Source organism: Babylonia areolata, chromosome 28 (assembly GCF_041734735.1).
Source record: "Babylonia areolata isolate BAREFJ2019XMU chromosome 28, ASM4173473v1, whole genome shotgun sequence".
Classification (NCBI taxonomy): Eukaryota; Metazoa; Mollusca; class Gastropoda; order Neogastropoda; family Buccinidae; genus Babylonia; species Babylonia areolata.
The window spans coordinates 19,661,602-19,684,313 of NC_134903.1; the positions used below are offsets into that span (position 1 = coordinate 19,661,602).

At 42.7% G+C, this 22,712-nt stretch overlaps 1 protein-coding gene across 1 annotated transcript in view; it reads right to left on the minus strand.

The window, feature by feature from the left end:
- Positions 1-2,032: 2,032 nt before the first annotated feature.
- Positions 2,033-22,712, minus strand: part of LOC143302071 (uncharacterized) — a 139,797-nt gene continuing 119,117 nt past the window's right edge. The window contains exons 7-9 of the mRNA XM_076616578.1: positions 16,574-16,711; positions 14,451-14,577; positions 2,033-5,986 (exon numbers count right to left, since the gene is read on the minus strand). Of these exons, the coding sequence (XP_076472693.1) occupies positions 3,926-5,986; positions 14,451-14,577; positions 16,574-16,711 (2,326 nt within the window). The 3' untranslated portion in view covers positions 2,033-3,925. The remainder of the gene's footprint in view (positions 5,987-14,450; positions 14,578-16,573; positions 16,712-22,712) is intronic.

Consider the following 22,712-nt stretch of genomic DNA (forward strand, 5'->3'; position numbering starts at 1 on the left):
TAGTTAGTATGCTCCATTACCCCAAAGGGAGTCAGAGGATTAAACATTCTTGATGTGTGTGTGTGTGTGTGTGTGTGTGTGTGTGCGTGTGTATGTGTGTGTGTGTGTGTATGTGTGTGTGTGTGTGTGTATGTGTGTGTGTGTGTGTGTGTGTGTGCGTGTTTATACACAAAAACAAATCATCTAAACAACTACTGAAGGAAAGAGCACTGTGTGGCACAAGGAAGATGTAACAAGGCCCTGTGAACCAGAACTGCTCCAACATGAACCAGAAAGGACGTCAGTAGAGTGTGTGGGGGAGGGGCTGTGGGGGTGAGGGGGGAGGGGGGGGGGGTCATAGTGAAAAACACCCTAGGAACTGGACAACCAATTTCTTAAATCGGGAAAAACATACCATACTTTTGCCTTTTCAACGCACAAAAAAAAAAAAAGTCATTCCAAGATCATCGGTGAAAATCTCTCTCTACATCGCCTCCTCCTCTTTCCTTTTGTTCAGTGAAGTGCATGAAACGTGATGACAGCAACAGCAGTTGGCACTTAAGCTTTCCCTCGTGCGGGGACCAGAGTCCACTGAACACCAGGTCATCACTGGGGGAAGGGAGGACCGATGAAGGGGCAGACAGGGCCATCAACTGAAGACACATAACACCTATCCCCAGCACAGATTGGCCAATCTGTTTATCAATGAATAAATACCATTTTAATTACACCACATCTGATAAAGCATTCACACTGTCAGCACAAGCCCAACACTTGGTAGTCCCTACAAACCACATACCCAATAATTAAAGCTTCCAAGTGTAAATCACAAAGCTAAAAACACAGAAAAGTGATAAACTTGGGGCACAAACAGCATAGCATTTCTTTGTCTTTGGTATAGAGTTAGCAATCCAACAACAATCATAAATCAGAATCATAAATAGCAACTACTTGGTCACTACAATTGTGTTGTGGGGTTTAAAAGAAAGAAAAAAAAAAGAAAAAAAAATTCCTTAATACAGAGATAGGTCATTACCAGGTAGTTTAATCTTTTTTTGGTTTTCACAGCAGAGTTTTTCTCCATACCTACTTGTATGTTCAGTTTTATTGTCCACTGACCATCATCAACAGAAAGAGATGTTCACAATGTGAAGGATCTGTTTTGCAGCTGATGCTGACAGACAACAGAACGCTGTCATCTGTACAGGGCACTGACAGCCACCTCCCTCCCGTCTTGCTGCTGAAAGGCAGATAGTGAGCTGTGCTGTGGGAGGGGAATAACAGCTGTGCTGTGATCTCATCATTGTGGCAGAAACTCCCAAGCCCCCTTCAACAATTTCTCTTCTAGAGATGATAAAGTATTCTTGTGTCTTGTATCCAGCTCCAGCACTGGCTCCGTAACATTCTGCTGCTTGTTCTCAGTTTCATCAAGTCTTTTGTACAATAGTTAAAAAATAAGCACCAAGAAAAGATGCAGTGATAAAAAAAAAAAAAGTGACACAGACAAGTGCACTTGCACTTCTGCTTTGATATTTTGGTTATATACACATGTCAACATGACAATGGATAAAACATGACAATTATCATTATTACATGTAAAATATATAAATAAAATGGATTTCTTTGGGTCAATGTTACTTTCAAATGAAAGTATAAGTTCAAAATGGCTGCAAGAAAAAGTTCTTGTCAAAATCAAGTCTCTCTTTTTGCTATTTCCATCCAAGGTGTTCTACACAAGCAAGTAACATTATTTCTGCAAACAAACAGAAGAGTAATTACTATTTGTGAAATCAATGATTATTTCAAATGATGTAAATAACAACTTAAGATGGATTCTGAGATAGATAGATAGATAGATAGAGAGAGAGAGAGAGAGAGAGAGAGAGAGAGAGAGAGAGAGAGAGAGAGAGAGAGAGAGAGAGAGAGAGAGAGAGATGAAATGAAACAAAACAAATTTTTATTTAACGAGGGTAGTGGAGTAAGCACAGCTGCTTTTTTACATCCAGCCCTCAAAGAGAGAGCGAGAGAGAGAGAGAGAGAGAGAGACAGAGAGAGACAGAGACAGAGAGACACAAAAAAACAAAAAAAAAAAACAGAGACAGATTAAGCATGTCATCATGCATGTACGGAATTCTGTATGACAGCCCCCTTTACTCTAATCCTAAAAAAATAAACTAAATAATGCTTTTCAAAAACAGATCTGTACACAAATCCAAAAGTGGATAGAATGGATTTCTAATAATAATAAAAAAAAAGAATAAACCCTTTTTCTGCAAAATAGGTAAACATAATAGAAAGATGATCCTCTTTATGTGTATTCATTTCACACAGTGGATTTCCAACCACACATAGGAAAAGCATAACAATGCTCAACACCCAAAGCAACCCATTCACAGTTTCACACTGAACACAACAGCATCCAAATCAGTCAACAATGGATGAAATTTTAAAGCTTTTGTACCAATCTTTAGAGTTGGTTTGGCCCTGTTTGTCTCAAAACATCCCAGTGCGCATCACCCCGAGTACCTTGGCAACCCGGCCCCCTTGTCAGCGGACAGCCCAACACCATGCCCGTCTACCTGTTCCTTCACAGTCCTCCGTTCCTTCCATCTCTTTCAGCAGGGCTCTCTACTCTCCCACAGACTGAGATGTTCACCATCCGTGCCTCGTTATCGTTTATAAAGCTATATCAAACAACCTGGATTTTTAAAAAGAGAAGATAAAATGAATAATTACACCAATTTTTCAACAAGAAAAAAACAACTGTACTAATAAATCTGATTGTTATAAGCAAAATCTGCCGTCAGGATAGAAACAAAAAGTCCTATCAGCAGATCTGAATCACAAACTTCAAAATATTTCAAATCATGTGGAACATGACAAAATGTTGTCAGAACAAGCCACAAAGCTTGGAACCTGTTCACATAGATCTATCACACCAATGTCTATCCTAATACCATCTGGGGCACAGGTATAAAGGATAGGGATCAAAATACACAAAGCTGATCACTAAATCACCATATTTTTGACAATTCTCTTCCCTACAAATATAGCACAACAATCATTTACATCAATTTCAAGGTCAATGGCACTTTAATTTTCTCAGTCCTTATTGTGTAAGTTTATTTCTGCACAATGAACACAGTGAATAGTGTGTCCCACAGTGAACAATGTGTTCCACAGTGAACTATCTACGTACCGCTGAAATGTCACATCTGAATTGCAGGTGTCTGCTTTTCTCCAACTCTATGCAGTTCGATGCCACACATTGTCATGCTTTATTCATCACTTTAAACCATAACTGCTGTCTTTGATTTGAAACTGTAATCTGTTCACTTTATATGATTTTGAGGCCAAGGTACTAACTTTTGAAGTGTTCAATTTATATATGTAACTGTTTCTGTTGTTGAAGAAAAGAGCTAGCTATTCCTGCAACTGTTTAGGCTGCAAATGTAAAAAAAAAAAAATTCTCTAGATGAATAAAATACATTATTTACATAGTAAATGTGAGTCCATTGATGATACCTAATATGTTTTCTCATTGAACGTATGCAGCACACAGCACAGTAGTGTGTTGTTAATGTTTTCCATTGATGAGAGTGTGCAGACAGGACTGTGCAGTCTGGGGTGACAACGCTCTGCAGCAGTTACTGTCCCCCAAAAAGTCACAGAAATGATCACTTCCTTCCACTTCTTTGTTCACTCATGTCAAATTCTGGTGATGTTTCTCCTGCTGAATGCCACACTGTTGACATCAGTACCAATGTTCTCACAACCTTCAGTGTTCTGAACCTCCACTGCTGTTCATCCTGAATTCTTTTCTCTCTATTTCTTCAATGATTTAAGACTGAACTGTTAATCATCAGGTGAAGAAGACATACTAATGGTCGGTCTGCACAATGTCACAACCAAGATCCCTTCCACTGTTCCTGTGTGGAGGAAAAAATCAGTGAGAAGTTTTCAACATCTGCTGCAGAACAGGACACTTCTGACGGCCCTCCATGTCTTCACAACCTTCACTGCCTCCTTCCTGCCCCCCGGAGTACCTCCCCTTGGCCCTGCTCCCGTCAATGGAGGAGCCGATGCTGTGAGGTGGGGGGCTGGACAGGGGACGGGGTTCGTTGCTCTCCTCCTCTCCAGAATCCCCCTGGCCGCCAGTGGAGGACGTGGCGGTCGTCTTCAGCATGTCGACTCTCCGGTGAGGGCAGCCGTCTTGTTTGTGGATGAAACTCTTTGGTGTGGAGCTGGTGGGAACGTTGGCGGGATCAGCAGTGCTTCGTTTCATGGAGCTAGTCACGCAGGCACATTCATCCTTGACCTTTTCTGACTGACACCCCAGATGACCGTTGACCCCATCGTGTGCTGCCGATCGCAGGCATTCACAGTCAGAGCCAGAGGCTGAGTCACACGGTGTGATGTGCGGCGCTTTCTTTCGCTGCGGAGTAAGAGTTTGGGGGGAGGTGCTGCGGATGATATCGAAAAGTTCTTGTTCATTGCGCACAATCCAGCAATTCTTTTCCACACAAATGATCTCAACTTCCTTCTCACCAAAGAGCAGCATGTGCTTCTCATACTTGGGCTTCTTGGCTGGGGGCTCTTCTGTAGCCCCCTTCTCTTTCCCCTTGTCCTCCTGCTGCACTTTCTGTTTGGCAGTGGGAGGTTTGGCAGCAGGAGCAGTGGAAGTGGAGGCAGACGTTGTCTTGGACTTCAGCTTGTCTTCTTTGTGAGACGATGACAGATCCAAGGGAACACCTGCACCTTGAGTTTCCACGGCAACGGCAGGAATTGTGGAAGGGTTTGCCAGGTTCCAGGCCGAGACAGGCACCCCGATTCCAGGGAAGTAACTAACTAAGCCTGGGGCCAAGGCAGGAAATCGTGGAGAAACTCCTGCCAGGGAAGCATTACCCAAACCACGGTCAGGCAAGTTGTAGTCATAGGTAAAAGCCCCTTCATAACCAAGAGGCATGCTGGGAAAAATGGCACCATTGAGAGGCATGCGAGGAGACAGACCTGCCAGTCCTGCGGCACTCAGGGTTTGGGGTGTGGCGGAGCTGAAGGGAAGGGAACTCTGATGGGCCACTGTGTTGTTTGAATTATCTCCCTTCGACCTCCGCTCCCTGCCCTTGCCACGTGAAGAAGTTTTGGGTGAGACAGACGCCCTCTGACTAAGAAGAGACGCATCTTGTGGGGAGAAAACTCTGGGAGATTTGTCTCCCTTGCTGCGAGGACAGGGACCAGTCACATTCACTGTTTCTTCCATTTTGACACTGGCTTTATCAGCAGTGGTCACCTTCACTGCCTTGGCCACAGCCACAGAGGTGGAGCTGGCAGCGGAGGAGGTGCTTACTGGGGCCGCACAGACAGACGGAAATGTGACAACAGAGGACGAGGAGGACTGACTGCTGACTGCTGACACACTAGGGCTGCCCCCAGTGCAGGATGATGTCTGCCCCCCAGCGGAGTGAGCCAGCTGAGTGATGACATCCTGCAGACTGGGCCGAGAGCTCTCCGCTTTTCCTCGTGATGGCACTTTGACAGCAGGAGGGCGAGAAGAGGAGGACAAGGAGTCTGCTTCTTTTGTTTGGTCTACACCCAGAAAATTTGGCTGTTCACTTTCGGTTTCTTCTTTAACCTTTTGCTTCTGACTAGATTCAGGGCCATCGTTTTCAGACTCTGTCGGCGGAGTGTCTTTTGTCTCCACACTTTGGGAAATGCTGTTTTCGGCTTTATCCTGTGCTTCCACCGACATCCCCAGGAACACAGGAGAGCTGTCCACTCCTTGGGCACCCCCATCCACACTGGCTGGACTCTGAGCAGAGAGGAGGGTTTCCAGGGTGGGTTTAACATCAGCAGTACTGCCACCACTGTGAGAGTGAGGAGAAGCTGTGCCAGACTTGATCCCTTCCAGGAAAGAAGAATCCCCAGAGAAGCCATTGTTGGACTCAGCCATGTGGGGGATCTGAGCGATGAGGCGTTGCACTGCTTCCCGATCAATCTGGAGGTCATCCTGCAACATCACAAAACAGACTTTATTAATGATATCACTTCCACCACATAGGGGAGATCACTGACAGTTGTTTCAGTTTCCCAAGAAGGCATCACTGCATCCAGACAAATCCATACACACTACACCACACATGCAGCATATCCCAACATGCTTAGTCATGCCCTGAAAGCATGTGTATATATTTGTGTATCTGTGGAGTGATGGCCTGCAGGTAACGCGTCCGCCTAGGAAACGAGAGAATCTGAGCTCGCTGGTTCAAATCACGGCTCAGCTGCCGATATTTCCTCCCCCTCCACTAGATCTTGAGTGGTGGTCTGAACGCTAGTCATTCGGATGAGACGATAAACTGAGGTCCTGTGTGCAGCATGCACTTAGCACACACAAAAGAACCCATGGCAACAAATGGGTTGTTCTTGGCAAAATTCTGTAGAAAAATCCACTTCGACAGGAAAAGCAAATAAAACTGCACGCAGGAAAAAATACAAAAAAATGGGTGGCACTGTAGTATAGCGACGTGCTCTCCCTGGGGAGAGCAGCCCGAATTTCACACAGAGAAATCTGTTGTGATAAAAAGAAATACAAATACAAATATAAAATGTAGATTTCTTATCCAGAAATTTGCCAGTGGACAACCGAAGTGTTGCTGTGGGTTCTTTTTCAGTATGCATTATTTATATGTGCTGCACACGGGACCTCGCTTTATTGCCTAATCTGAATAATCAGATGCTGTGTTTGATTTTCCAGTCAAACCTGGGAGAAAGGGCAAGATGAGGGATCTTCTTCTTCTTCTTCTTCTGCGTTCACTCGTATGTACACGAGTGGGCTTTTACGTGTATGACCGTTTTTACTCCGCCATGTAGGCAGCCATACTCCATTTTCGGGAGTGTGTATGCTGGGTATGTTCTTGTTTCCATAACCCACCGAACGCTGACATGGATTACAGGATCTTTAACGTGCGTATTTGATCTTCTGTTTGCATATACACACGAAGGGGGTTCAGGCACTAGCAGGTCTGCACATATGTTGACCTGGGAGATCGTAAAAATCTCCACCCTTTACCCACCAGGCGCCGTTACCGTGATTCGAACCCGGGACCCTCAGATTGACAGTCCAACGCTTTAACCACTCGGCTATTGCGCCCGTCAAGATGAGGGATCAAACCTTGACCTTCATGGACACTGTGTTGGCAGATGTGTGTCTCTACTGTTCTGCCACCTTTCTCCTACTGGCCGAGTAATGGCCCATGTAAAATGCATTTTGATGAGCATATACATATCTACACACAAAGAGGTACATTGTCACATACACATTTTGCAAACACACTGTTGGGAAGAACTTGCCCTGATGATTCTGAGCACCACCCTTAACCTTACTAAGTCATCCATTTCACACACATTACCATGATGCTGTCTTCAAGTCCCAAGCCAACCTGAGTGACACAACACCCTCCACTGTCCCTGGTATACCTGTTTGGTGATGAGACCTACACACCCTCCACTGTCGCTGGTATACCTGTTTGGTGATGACACCTACACACCCTCCACTGTCCCTGGTATACCTGTTTGGTGATGAGACCTACATACCCTCCACTGTCACTGGTATACCTGTTTGGTGATGAGACCTACATACCCTCCACTGTCCCTGGTATACCTGTTTGGTGATGAGACCTACATACCCTCCACTGTCCCTGGTATACCTGTTTGGTGATGAGACCTACATACCCTCCACTGTCACTGGTATACCTGTTTGGTGATGAGACCTACACACCCTCCACTGTCACTGGTATACCTGTTTGGTGATGAGACCTACACACCCTCCACTGTCGCTGGTATACCTGTTTGGTGATGACACCTACACACCCTCCACTGTCGCTGGTATACCTGTTTGGTGATGAGACCTACACACCCTCCACTGTTCCTGTAATACCAAGACCTACACACCCTCCACTGTCCCTGGTATACCTGTTTGGTGATGACACCTACACACCTTCCACTGTCGCTGGTATACCTGTTTGGTGATGAGACCTACACATCCTCCACTGTCGCTGGTATACCTGTTTGGTGATGAGACCTACATACCCTCCACTGTCCCTGGTATACCTGTTTGGTGATGAGACCTACACACCCTCCACTGTCGCTGGTATACCCGTTTGGTGATGAGACCTACACACCTTCCACTGTCGCTGGTATACCTGTTTGGTGATGAGACCTACATACCCTCCACTGTCACTGGTATACCTGTTTGGTGATGAGACCTACACACCCTCCACTGTCACTGGTATACCTGTTTGGTGATGAGACCTACACACCCTCCACTGTCCCTGGTATACCTGTTTGGTGATGACACCCGTGCACACTGTGACACAGTGCATCAGACTCCATCATCCCTTGCCTACTTCTTTATGGCATCTACAGACATTTCACCGGCCACCCATGACTTCATTCATTCAACAGGTTCAGGACGACTTTTGTATTTCCTAGTCTTATAACGTCCTTGATCTGTTTATTACTGGTGTCTGTTTTGAGACTAAACACAACATCTTCCATTTCGTCCATTAAATTATCAGTCAAGTTTGCTCATGTAAACACAGATTTGCTGAAATCTTGCAGAGCAAAAGAAAAGATAATGAAAGGTCATACTGGAATCATACTGGAATCTTAATCAACAAAATCACAGTTGTTCATTTTTTTTTTCCTCACCCTGTTTTACCTGTCATAGCTCTGGGCTTCTGAAAATTCACACATGGAGTAAATACTTGGTTTATTTTTCTTCCGGTCTCAACTAAGAAATATATTTTCACTGAATACACTGCGTTGTTTTCATAAACACCAACAATTTATCCCAGAACTGGAAAACGCCTAACATGTTTTGTTTTTTTTCTGCTTTACAACAACAACAACAACAAAACCAAATAAATAAACAGAAAATGCGTGAGCTCACCATCAGTAACAAGTGTTTGTTGAACAGAAAGATGCTTGCCGGAAACTGAACAATTCTATATAAAGAAGCCCATATGGATTGTCCTTTCATCATTTTACAGTCATACATCTATCAAGGTTTAAAATTTTCTCTGTCTTCACCACAAGTTTCCTACTTCACCAGATTGTAAAAGAAATTGCCAAACACATCTTTGGACATAATGTACATGATAATCACTCCTAACAAGTCCTTTGTGTGTGTGTGTGTGTGTGTGTGTGTGTGTGAAAAATTAGATTCTGCCACTCTGACATGAATTTCAATGTCTTCATGACTGAAGTCAAGACGGACATGAAGCGTGTACTCTGCTAAACTCACAATTAGCTAAGCCAGTGTGAACCTGTCGTAACCGTATATCTTCCACATGAATGCAAAAAAAATAGCAACTCATTGTTGGAATCTGTGAAAACGCATGCTGCAAAGTATTGCCAGAGAACATAAATACATCAACTCACTCAGCATTGCCAGTTAGCTCCCCTGATGGGTAAGAAATAAACATCGCCAAATAACAAATGTTAGAATTTATGAACAGAAAATTTCCATACTGATCAGTAGCATAACAAGTTAGTTCAGGACAAAATTTCCTCCCTTCTTATGCTAGCATCCCTTGAGATGATGAAAGTATCCATATTTTTTGTTCGAAATTTGCACACACTGATGACTTAAAATGAATCCAGGAAAGCACACAGAGTTTGAAACAGACTGAATTCAGAACGTTACACAGCACTGACAGTGCCCCTTTGTCTAATTTTGTTGTCTGCCTTGTGACAGAAGAAACTGGGTCAGACACCATTGTTGACACACACTGTTCTTTTCTTCTTCTTTTTTTTTTTTTCTTTCTTTCTTTATTTCGAGGATAATAGATAAGCACTGGTGTGCTTTTTTACATCCAGTCCCCGCCCTGAATAGGGTCTACACTACACAATATTTAATAAAATGAAAGCATGGTGTTAGTAGAGATACACAACAGAGGAAAAAAAATATGCATAAATCAAAACAAAACAACAACCACACACACTGACTGACTGACTGAAACCATTTATTGTCAGATTAACTGTTTGTTGTACTGACATTTTCGCAACCATTTGAATAAAATATTAACTGAGCAACACAAGGAAATTCTGATTTGAGGAAGGTATGATTTAAAAAAAAAAAAAAAAAAAAAAAACACAAAAAAAAACACAAAAACACACACAAACAAACAAACATATTTAACAAATCAAGGTACCAAATTTCATTAATATCATTATCTCCAAAAAATATTCTAACGCACCCACATACTCACATACGTTTCTCCCCCACCCTCTCTCTACATACATCCATGCATGCACACAAATGCCCATTATAATTCCCCTACCTCATTCCCCTGCCCACTCACTCACACACACACACACACACACACACACACACACACATTCACACTGTCTCTCACTCTTTCTCATCAAATTAAGGTTTCGTAATGTAATCAAGACGACATATTACATGTTAGGGTCGAACAGTTCCACTAATTAGAATAATGGGAACTTTGCTCTACAAGTAAATCTGACGCTATCACCCAAAACGAAACACTATTTTGGATTAAATAAAACAGAGGGGAACCTCTGCAACAGAAAGGGGATGAAACAAATTAGAAAAACCGACCAATTGGATGGCTTTTAATTAGGTCAACTGCGGTTTTTGTCAGAGACCAACCATTTTCTTTGCTAGGGTGAAAAACGCTGGACATGACTAATGGAAGATTAAAGGATGTAATCCTATCATGAAGGGGTTTGAAATGTAAATGTGTATCTGGACATTCGAGCAAAAAATGTGGGATGTCAAGGGTCTTACCACAAATACATAGTGGTGACGGTTTCAAAAATCTGCATAACCATGCATTAGTTCTTAGCCTGTGTGTCAAGTTTCTTGTGGAAATTGATCCTGGGGGGTTAGTGCCTTTTCTTGCTGGAAGAGAGAGATCCCACCAGAGCTTCTTTTTTGAGTTTTCTAAGAACTGTTTCTGTCTGAAATTCCAGATATATGTTGAGAGAATAGTACAAGCTTCAGAAACAGAAATAGGAATATTGTGATTGATTGAATCTGAATTGTTCGATGCCGCTTCCTTGGCACAAAAATCGGCCATTTCGTTGCCACGAAGATTAGAATGTCCAGGAACCCACAAGAGTGAAATGTCGGAGCCTCGCATAATTAACTGGTGGATTAAATACAAAATTTCGTACATAATATCTGCTCGTTCAGATGAAGATTGATTATTTAAAGCCATCAATGCTGATTTTGAATCAGACAGTATAAGGATTTTTGCAGGCACAAGAGGCATATCACTAAAAAAGGTGAAAGCCATCAGAATTGCAAACAATTCAGCAGTAAAAATTGAACAACCTTTAGTTAAGTGGAATCTCTTTTTAATGTTAAGCTCGGGGATTACAAAAGTGGCTCCAACTTCAGAGTTACTACTAATTGATCCATCTGTGAAAACATGGAGGTAATATTTGAAACGTGTATTAATTAGTTCTTTGGCCCGAGAGGCAATAATGAGTGGACTGTCACTCTTTTTTAATTGTCCATATGTAAAAATAATATTTGCTTGCTCAGTCAGCCAAGGCGGATGAAAACAATGCGGAATTTTCGCAATCTGGGAAAGAGGCAGACTGCAACTCTCAAAGACTGACTTAGTAAAATCGAACAAGGACGTGTATACAGCTTTGTTACGAATTTCTCTACAGATGTACGTTTCTTCATCAATTTCAGAGACAACCGAATTTGGAACAGCTCTAGCCCTTACCATGTAGTTACAGGCACATAATTTCCTGTGTTCAGGTAATGGCAAAACACCAGCTTCTTTGTATGTTTTGTCGATTGAAGCCCATCGCGGTAACCCAAGTGCAATCTTAAAAGCTAAGGAATCAATACTTGTCAGTTTATGAAGATCAGAGTTTGAAGCAGTGAAATAGATTTCCTGACCATATGATATAATTGAGCGGACTAGTCCCATTGCAGCATTGATCAGATTATTGCCACAATTTATAACAGGGATTCCAGAAAGCACACGTAATAGAGCTATTTTCTTCCTCGCTTTCTCAATAAGGTAGTTTATATGCTTAGTCCAAAAAAGTTTATAATGGAAGATAACACCGAGAAATTTCACCTCTTTATTCGGATATATGATAGTATCATTTACCTGTATTTTAATAGCATCCCTACCTTCAAATTCAATCAACTTTTTAGTAAATATGACGAAAACAGTCTTTTCAGCAGACAGGAGAAAACCACTTTCTTTCATATATTCCACAATGTTGTCGATGGCATCTTGAAAATGCTTAATAATTTTATTTCGTTTTGATGTATTTTTTGTAATATTACAGTTTACATTCTTCCAGAGAGCTATGTCATCTGCATAAGCTACTAATGTGGCACCATTTGTGTTGATATTTTTCATATCATAAAGCATTAGTGAAAACAGAGTGGGAGAAATCACACTTCCCTGGGGAACACCCATATTGACGGACCTTGATCTGGATAATATACCCCCTAATCTCACCTGGAATGTCCTCTGGGATAAGAATGACTTAAGAAATTTTAGAAATCGACCTCCCAACCCTACTGTATTTGCTTTATGAATCAATTTATTGTGCCACACAGAGTCATAGCCTCTATGAATATCAAAGAAAGTTGCGACCGTGGAGTGACGCTTTGCGAGTGCCTTCTTAACATGAGAAGTTAGATGGACGACATGATCAGTAACACCCCTACCTCTTCTAAAACCAGCCTGGAAAGTAGGTAAAATTCCTTTTTTCTCCAGAAAGTGTTCTAATCTAGTTTTCACACACACACACACACACGAACACACACACACACACATGACATACAGGCACTAGCATGGTGTTAGTAAAATGCATAGGTAAAAAAACAAAAACAAAAAAAAACAAACAAACAAAAAAACACACAACACACACCGCATTACACATCAGAATGGGGGATAGAGGGTGTGGAAGGTTCTGTCAACACTGTTCACGTGAAGCAGTCACCTAGAAAATAACTCCTGCTCATGAGCTACAGCAACACACTCTGTATTGATTGGTCACAGTGATGGGCGCAATAGCCGAGTGGTTAAAGCGTTGGACTTTCAATCTGAGGGTCCTGGGTTCGAATCTCGGTAACGGCGCCTGGTGGGTAAAGGGTGGAGATTTTTACGATCTCCCAGGTCAACATATGTGCAGACCTGCTAGTGCCTGAACCCCCTTCATGTGTATATGTAAGCAGAAGATCAAATACGCACGTTAAAGATCCTGTAATCCATGTCAGCGTTCAGTGGGTTATGGAAACAAGAACATACCCAGCATGCACGCCCCCGAAAGCGGAGTATGGCTGCCTACATGGCGGGGTAAAATCGGTTATACACGTAAAAGCCCACTTGTGTACATACGAGTGAACATGGGAGTTACAGCCCACGAACGCAGAAGAAGAAGAAGAAGAAGATTGGTTGCAGTGGAGAGTGGAAAGGTCAGTTAAGATATTCTTCAAATTAACAAATAAGGTTGTTGTTTTTTTTTTTTTTAGCTTATAACGTCATTATGCATTGTGATCCTCCAAATATTCAAACCTCTCCAAAGCCCTGATTGGGCCCCTTCATCTGGAACAGTTGTAAACAGCAGGGCATCAATCAGGGCCCATCGTCAGGAGTGAGTTAAAGTTTACCACAGACACACACACACACACACACACAATTGAAACACTGTGTTACATAAGCATACTCACTTTGTGTATCAACATGTGTGAGCCAAAAACACTACTCACTTGCATGATGATATACACCAAATATCTCTTCTACTTTTTCATATAAATGAATGATAAAACACAACTGACTACAACCCATATTTGAAGTCACATCTCTGGACTGGAGAGCAAGGAGAACCAGCTCTGCTCTCTTTGACATGTCTCTCTGATTACAACATGCCTTGACCATCAGGTCTAACTGTTGCCACTGCCATCTTATCTTTGACACACACACAACGGGCGCAACAGCCGAGTGGTTAAAGCGTTGGACTGTCAATCTGAGGGTCCCGGGTTCGAATCACGGTGATGGCGCCTGGTGGGTAAAGGGTGGAGATTTTTACGATCTCCCAGGTCAACATATGTGCAGACCTGCTAGTGCCTGAACCCCCTTCGTGTGTATATGCAAACAGAAGATCAAATACGCACGTTAAAGATCCTGTAATCCATGTCAGCGTTCGGTGGGTTATGGAAACAAGAACATACCCAGCATGCACACCCCCGAAAATGGAGTATGGCTGCCTACATGGCGGGGTAAAAACGGTCATACACGTAAAAGCCCACTCGTGTGCATACGAGTGAACGTGGGAGTTGCAGCCCACGAACGCAGAAGAAGAAGAAGAAGAAGACACACACAAACATGCCACACATTAACTAACATAGTGCACCCACAAAATATCCACAGACAAAAGGACAAAGCCTGTTCTCCTGCACTTACATCTGCTTGCTCTGCAAGGTTCATATCATAACCCCGTCGCTGAGCCATGGCTTTATCCCGGATGATGCGGTTGATAGAAGATATGCTGGGGATATTCTTCTCTGTGCACACACTGTCCTGAAGCAACCTGTTTTCAAATCACACATCAACACAACTGATTAACTGCAGAGCTTGCTTTCTGTAATCACTCGTCTCGTGCATGCACTATAACAAGGGCATGTTTTCTCCTGTATTAATCCAAAATAATTGTGAACACACACATGAACATATGTACATTTTTCTTTTTTTTTTCTTCTCTTTCTCATTATTTCTTTTTACTTTATTGCACAACACAAGAGAAATAATGGTGAAATCTCAACACATTCGACCAAAACCGAGTGTACATGGCACTGCAGGATATGAGTTTATTTAGGTTCTTGTGGGAAAGTCAGGGAACGTAATCCTATTATTTCTGATCACGGAAGAATATATAAATTGTAGCCACTGAGGACCACACCTTGAGGAGAAAGTTGGAGGCCCTAGAAATCATGGAAAAGGGTCCCTCACTTGTCAGATGTGGGCTATGGATTGTCGCCCCTATACTGGTGGATTCTGTACCATGTGACCACAGGACAATGATGCACATTGTGGAAAAATGCACCTTATGAACACCTTATCATTACTTTAAATTTTGAGTTCAGGTGTCCAAGTGTGCAGACTAATCCAAATATGCTACACAACATTTACCTTGCATAAAAAAAAACAACAACAACAAAAGAAACCAGATGCCTGGTCTACGCAAAAACCCAACTCTCTGATAAGGGCCTTGAGAGCCTATCATAGTTATGTTTCAAACATTAGCCAAAAACAAAGTAAGATAAGCAAAATAAACAGGTAAGTAACTACATTAAGATACAGTAACAATCAAAGACATAAGCTGTAACATGGACCAACCGAAATAGAAGAAACGAAACGAAACAAAACGAAACGAAAGTTTATTCAATAAGGCCATGGCCCCATCTGAAGGCGTGATTACATATTTTGTAAGAACAGATTTGCATAAGAATATAATCTTACAACGTGTATGCTCAAAGCTCTGTTCTCTTTAACCAATCATGAAACTCCGTCGTTTTAATGACTTATAGATAAATATGGCAAGATTCGAAAAAACGTTATCATTTGTAGAAGACAGAAGTAATACTAACCGAAACTTACTTGGTCTGCTATAATATCTCAACGGAATATATATTTGTCTCAAGTCATCTAATACAGGACACCCGAGAGAGAAGAGGATGGCAGAGAAGAAACATGTGGACCACAGAGGAGTACAGGGCAGAGCTTGTGGGTCTGAAGAGAGCATGCTGTTGTAGTGTTGTGTTCAAAGCTAAATGTTCTGCTTACGAAACTGCACTGTGTGACTGAGGACTCTGAAAGACTTGATCAAAACTAAATGCTTTGCTTACGAAACTGCATTGTGTGACTGACGACTCTGAAAGACATGATCAAAACTAAATGCTTTGCTTACCAAACTGCATTGTGTGACTGAGGACTCTGAAAGACATGATCAAAACTAAATGCTTTGCTTACCAAACTGCATTGTGTGACTGAGGACTCTGAAAGACATGATCAAAACTAAATGCTTTGCTTACGAAACCGCACTGTGTGACTGAGGACTCTGAAAGACATGATGCCATAGTAAATTTGTTGAACCGATTTCCTGCCTTCCAGATTTCTTGTGAGCGTGCTTCACATGCTACAAACCAACACGCACCAGTCATTTGCTCATCAGGCAAGCTCTGCTGCTCTCGTGATTTTTGTGTTTTAGTGTGTTGTTGTTTTTATGCCCTGCCCCTGCGATGAGAAAAAACAACAGATGTAGCTACCACACACATCCATCACATGTGAGCATAAGTTGTTTATGTGTGTACATGTCAGTGCATAATCTGTGAGTCAACTAGACAAAACAACAAAGTAACCAAGCCCAATAAAATGAAGACTGGAAGCAAGATGTAAGCTCTATCATGCTGGACATTTGTTACACATGTACAGGTGGTGTGTTCTGACACAGGAACACCACAGCAAGGTTGTCACATGAGGACGATAAAATGAAACTGAATTATTCAACATGAACACGGCAGACTCACTTTTGTCGAATCTCCCAGGCAAACATCTGTGGGTTATCTGCCTTGTACTGTCGCACCATGGTCACCACGTCAGGGGTGGTCACTTTGGGTTTACTGCCACCAATCTGCCCTGGGTTGATGCTTCCTGTCTTGCGATACCTGGGCACAGTCAGTGGGGGTTATCAATTCACCTATATCTCACTGAATTAAAACAGGGCAGGTGCAATCGCCGAGTGGATGAAGTGTTGGACTTTCAATCTGAGGGTTCTGGGTTCGAATCACGTTGCCGGCGCCTGGTGGGTAAAGGGTGGTGATTTTTACGATCTCCCAGGTCAACATATGTGCAGACCTGCTAGTGCCTGAACCCTCTTCGTGTGAAAACGTATGCAGAAGATCAAATACGCACGTTAAAGATCCTGTAATCCATGTCAGCGTTCGGTGGGTTATGGAAGCAAGAAACATACCCAGCATACACCCCCCTGAAAGCTGTGATCTTTCTGCTGCTCCACACCATGTTTGTCAGCCTGCTGGATAATAATAAGAATAACAATAATGGATGCTTACATAGCACACTATCTAGAAATCTGCTTTAGGTGCTTTACAGAACACTTTTGTATCCATAACACATTACATTAATGTTACGTACACACAACAAAATGTAACAAACTAAACACACTCACAATGCATACATACATTTTAACATATATGTGTACATAGCAGCTACCCTGCACAAATAAGCACACAGAGGCACACACAAACACACACATGCACAAACAGATGCACACACACAAACTATTTAACATGCAAATCAAACCAATTTTGACATACAGAGCAGAAGTTTGGGGTTTGACTGGAAATCAAGAGTGCATCGAAAGGGTGCACTGGACTGCAATGAAGTGTCTTTTGGGCGTGAGTCAGAAAGCACCAAGACACTTGATTTACGGTGAACTTGGTCGCTATCCCCTGTATGTGACCACCTACTCCAAGTGCATTAAATTTTGGTTTCGTGTTGTCTTTATGGATAATGACCGTTTCCCTAAGAAAGCTTATAATATGATGTTATCATTGCAAAGTCATAATTATTGTACTTGGACTTGCTCTGTGAGAAATGTGTTGTATAAATTTGGATCTGGTGTTGTTTGGGAGGCTCAGTCAGTTGGCAATGTCAAAATGTTTACGATTGAATTTAAGCAGCGTCTGGTTGATTGCTTTACCCAAGACTGGCATTCAGCTCTCCAGTCTCACGCTTTTTATGATGTGTATTCAGCTTACTGAAAGGAAGATCCAGGCCTTTGAGAACAAATGCCTGAGGAAGCTCCTTCAAATTCCCTGGATCGAGCACAGGACCAATGAACATGTACGGAGCAGAATTGAGAACCTTGCTGGACCTCAGGAACCTCTCCTTTCAACTGTGAAGAGACGCAAGCTGATATGGTTTGGACACAACACTCGACACACCAGCTTGTCCAAAACAGTCATGCAAGGCACCATCGAGGGCGGGAGACGAAGAGGAAGACAGCGGAAGAACTGGCATGAGAACATCAAACAATGGACTGGACTCCACACACGTGAGCTGCTGCCAGCAGCTGCCGACAGAGACAGATGGAGAAGGGAGGTTGCGTCTGCGGTCCTCAGGCTTCCCACGGCTGCTCAGCCGAGCACAAAATCCGGCTCTTTAGTTGGCCGAGCAGCGTCTAGCATCTTGGGTCAAAATTTTTTTAACGCCAGACTTTCCCACCGCACTCTGCACTGGCCGGCGCATTCGCCGTGGTATTTCTGGCCCCGCGCGCCAAACCTGGACACTGCCTTCTTTGTTTCACTCGGCCCCGCAGCCCCCGCCCCACTTTTCCCACGTTTTCACAGCATCCACACATTTCCTGCAGTGATTACAGAAAGTTGAATTATTGCTATTCCTGCTTGTATTATTGGAGTGCAGTTTGATTTGATTTACACAATTTTATTATTTTATCAACATCATCGTTTCATTTTTTTTTTTTACCTTAAAAATCTTCGTCTTTCTTGTGGAATGAAGGGCACGGCAGTGCCATAAGCTGACAGACACTCACCCCGCTCTCCATCCCCCTGCTGCTCACTCTCACCATGCTACAGTGTGTTCATTTAAACATTTGTTGTGCTGCCAAGAAAAATCGCACAACTCAAAAGGTAAGCTGATCTGCATGCAGGCATGCTAAATGTTCTGTGTGAATTTACGATGTTATTGTGATAAACGCCTGTTTTCTTAGAAGAGGGATTTAAACTTAACGATTTTTGCGATCATGTTTCTGCTTATCCTTCTCTTCTCTTTCTTCATTTATGTTTCAGCCATTGCCGCAACAACCGCTATGTAAGAAAACATATTGTGTTTGGAGTCAATGGAAAGCTTATTTTGTGTTCTTTTCAGAAAACCACTTCTTTAGTCATTATTTCCGATCCATCCGAGTAGATGATGCGCGAAAGAAACAAAGCAGATTTACCGCCGAACAAGCGTATAGTGAGTGCCGCTGGCGTGGCCTGTTTGTCAGCCGCGTTTATTTATATCCATGCCCTACTTCCTGGGTTCATGAACTTTCGCTGGGCCAACTAAAGTGCCAGCACTGAACACCCGTGGGTGAACAGATTAAAATGGTCAGTGTCTACATGTCCAGGGCTGTTGTTGGAGGGATGTGGTGGCTGTCTCCAATTCAGAAGGAATGCTAAGGTGCTCACCCAGTCTTGCTCCCTGACAAAGCAATGATTGTTGTCAGCATGGAATTTAGTCAGTGGTTTCCTGCACACGTTGAAACAGAACAGGTATCACCGAGTACTGTCAGACTGACTCAGCAACAGGGGTCATGTTGACCTGACAGAATGGTTTCCTCTGAAAGGCGGAGGAGAAAATAACAGAAAATGCTAATGAATGGTAACTGTCACAGTCACTGGTGTGGCCATGGGGGCACTGCACTGCTGAACACATCACCAACATTCTCCACTTCAGGCTGTGGTGGGTGGGACAGGGTCTGAGTTTCTGCAAAGCTCCTCTCTGTCTGCTCAGTGATGTTGTCTGCCTACTTCTTTTTGCTGTCTGCCTCCTCGTCTCCCTCCTTTTCCCCTGCACTGTTCCCTGAAGGATGGTTTTGGAGAGCCCATCAAATCTTGTCCTGTGGCCATACTATCTCATTTTCCTTTTTTTTTCTCTGAGGTCAGGAAGTCTTCATACCAACCATGATGGTCTTCCTGATTTCTTCATTTGTTAACTGTTTCGTTCCTATTTTTCTATGAACCATTACTCCCCCTTGTTCTGAGATCAGCACCATAGGTATATTCCCTTCATTCCTGGATTCAGAGATGAGAAAGAAAGTATGAAGCAGGGTACTTATTTTGGAGCCTTACGGCAACGCGGCTTATTACAGTACACTAAGATTGTCATGTACTGTTGTGTACAGATTTGATGTGAGAAGTTGTCTGAGATCCTGTTGACACTGTAGGGTGACATCTCTGGTGACACTCAGGTGTAAAACAGGTGACTTTGGAGTCAAACACAATGCGTACAACTACGTACTACATGCAGGATAGTGTTTTGCTTGAAGAGTATGCACCTCATGCAGGTACTCACCGAGTAGTGCCTCAAATGTATCTCAGTGCCACACTTCTAGCCATATTCATGAAAAACTGTCACAATCGTCTCTGCTACTGCTCTTATCACATGAATGATTTGAACTTAGTCTCAAAGAGAATATATGCTTTTCACTACACAAGCAGTCACTGAGCCAGAATCAGATCATTATTGACACAATTCTTGAACAAAAACTATTCAGAAACGATACTGTCTCTAAATACACATGTCTGTGTCACAGTCATTACGTAATATGCCACACAAAGGTGACACTTGTGTGATATACCTCGAGCAGTCATGCCAATTAATGCACGAATATACACCACAATTTTCACACTTGTTACTTTTTTAACTTTTCATAACCCGCTATCTGTGCTTCTGTAGCAACAGCTAATTGCACTCTCTCCTCGTCATTCATTTGAAACAGATCGAAATCATTATCTGTTAGAGCGCTGTAAAACTCATCATCAGAAAACTGGTCAGAATCCGAACTTTCTACACACACCATTTTTCTGTGTCTGTGTGTCTACACAGCACATCGGCAAGAATGTAGCGGCACACACTTTCCCACGGCCTAGGGAGGGGGAGGGGGGGGGGGGGGGGTGTCTAGCATCCATTCCACTTATAAACACTGCACCGCTAGTGACCCGGTCAAGGATAGATGATGTGACTCTCGGGAAGTTCAAAGCGCTTACGGCGAGAACCGATTTTCCGGGCTGCAGGAAGGAAAGGGGGAATTCTCTGCTGCACGGTTTTTCGGCCTGCAGGAATGAAGGGTAAAATTCCTGTAAACCGGAAAACTGTGCTGCAGAGATGAAAGAGTTAAGTGGTCTTTGTAGGACACAGGCCAAGGAGTATCCTGACGCATCTCATTTCCACTTCTTGGATCCTTTTCTGAACACTTTAAGGAGTCCTGGATTTGTACGCATACAGGAACAAAGACAGGACCAGTGCTTGCAGGAGAACAACTATCAGTGTGTGTCAAAACAAACACTGCTGATCAATGACAACTATCAGTGTGTGTCAAAACAGACACTGCTGATCAATGACAACTATCAGTGTGTGTCAAAACAGACATGTGACTGATCAATGACAACTATCAGTGTGTGTCAAAACAGACATGTGACTGATCAATGACAACTGAACCATCAGCGTGTGTCAAAACAGACATGTGACTGATCAATGACAACTGTCAGTGTGTGTCAAAACAGACACTGCTGATCAATGACAACTATCAGTGTGTGTCAAAACACAGACATGTGACTGATCAATGACAATTATCAGTGTGTGTCAAAACAGACATGTGACTGACCAATGACAACTATCAGTGTGTGTCAAAACAGACATGTGACTGATCAATGACAACTGTCAGTGTGTGTCAAAACACAGACATGTGACTGATCAATGACAACTATCAGTGTGTGTCAAAACAGACATGTGACTGATCAATGACAACTGTCAGTGTGTGTCAAAACAGACACTGCTGATCAATGACAACTATCAGTGTGTGTCAAAACACAGACATGTGACTGATCAATGACAATTATCAGTGTGTGTCAAAACACAGACATGTGACTGATCAATGACAACTATCAGTGTGTGTCAAAACAGACATGACTGATCAATGACAACTATCAGTGTGTGTCAAAACAGACATGACTGATCAATGACAACTGTCAGCGTGTGTCAAACCAGACATGTGACTGATCAATGACAACTATCAGTGTGTGTCAAAACAGACATGTGACTGATCAATGACAACTATCAGTGTGTGTCAAAACAGACATGTGACTGACCAATGACAACTGTCAGCGTGTGTCAAACCAGACATGTGACTGATCAATGACAACTGTCAGTGTGTGTCAAACCAGACATGTGACTGATCAATGACAACTGTCAGCGTGTGTCAAAACAGACATGTGACTGACCAATGACAACTGTCAGCGTGTGTCAAACCAGACATGTGACTGATCAATGACAACTGTCAGTGTGTGTCAAAACAGACATGTGACTGACCAATGACAACTGAACCATCAGCGTGTGTCAAAACAGACACTGCTGATCAATGACAACTATCAGTGTGTGTCAAAACAGACATGTGACTGATCAATGACAATTATCAGTGTGTGTCAAAACAGACATGTGACTGATCAATGACAATTATCAGTGTGTGTCAAAACAGACACTGCTGATCAATGACAACTATCAGTGTGTGTCAAAACAGACATGTGACTGATCAATGACAATTATCAGTGTGTGGCAAAACAGACATGTGACTGATCAATGACAATTATCAGTGTGTGTCAAAACACAGACATGTGACTGATCAATGACAACTATCAGTGTGTGTCAAAACAGACACTGCTGATCAATGACAACTATCAGTGTGTGTCAAAACAGACATGTGACTGATCAATGACAACTAGCAGTGTGTGTCAAAACAGACACTGCTGATCAATGACAACTATCAGTGTGTGTCAAAACACAGACATGTGACTGATCAATGACAATTATCAGTGTGTGTCAAAACACAGACATGTGACTGATCAATGACAATTATCAGTGTGT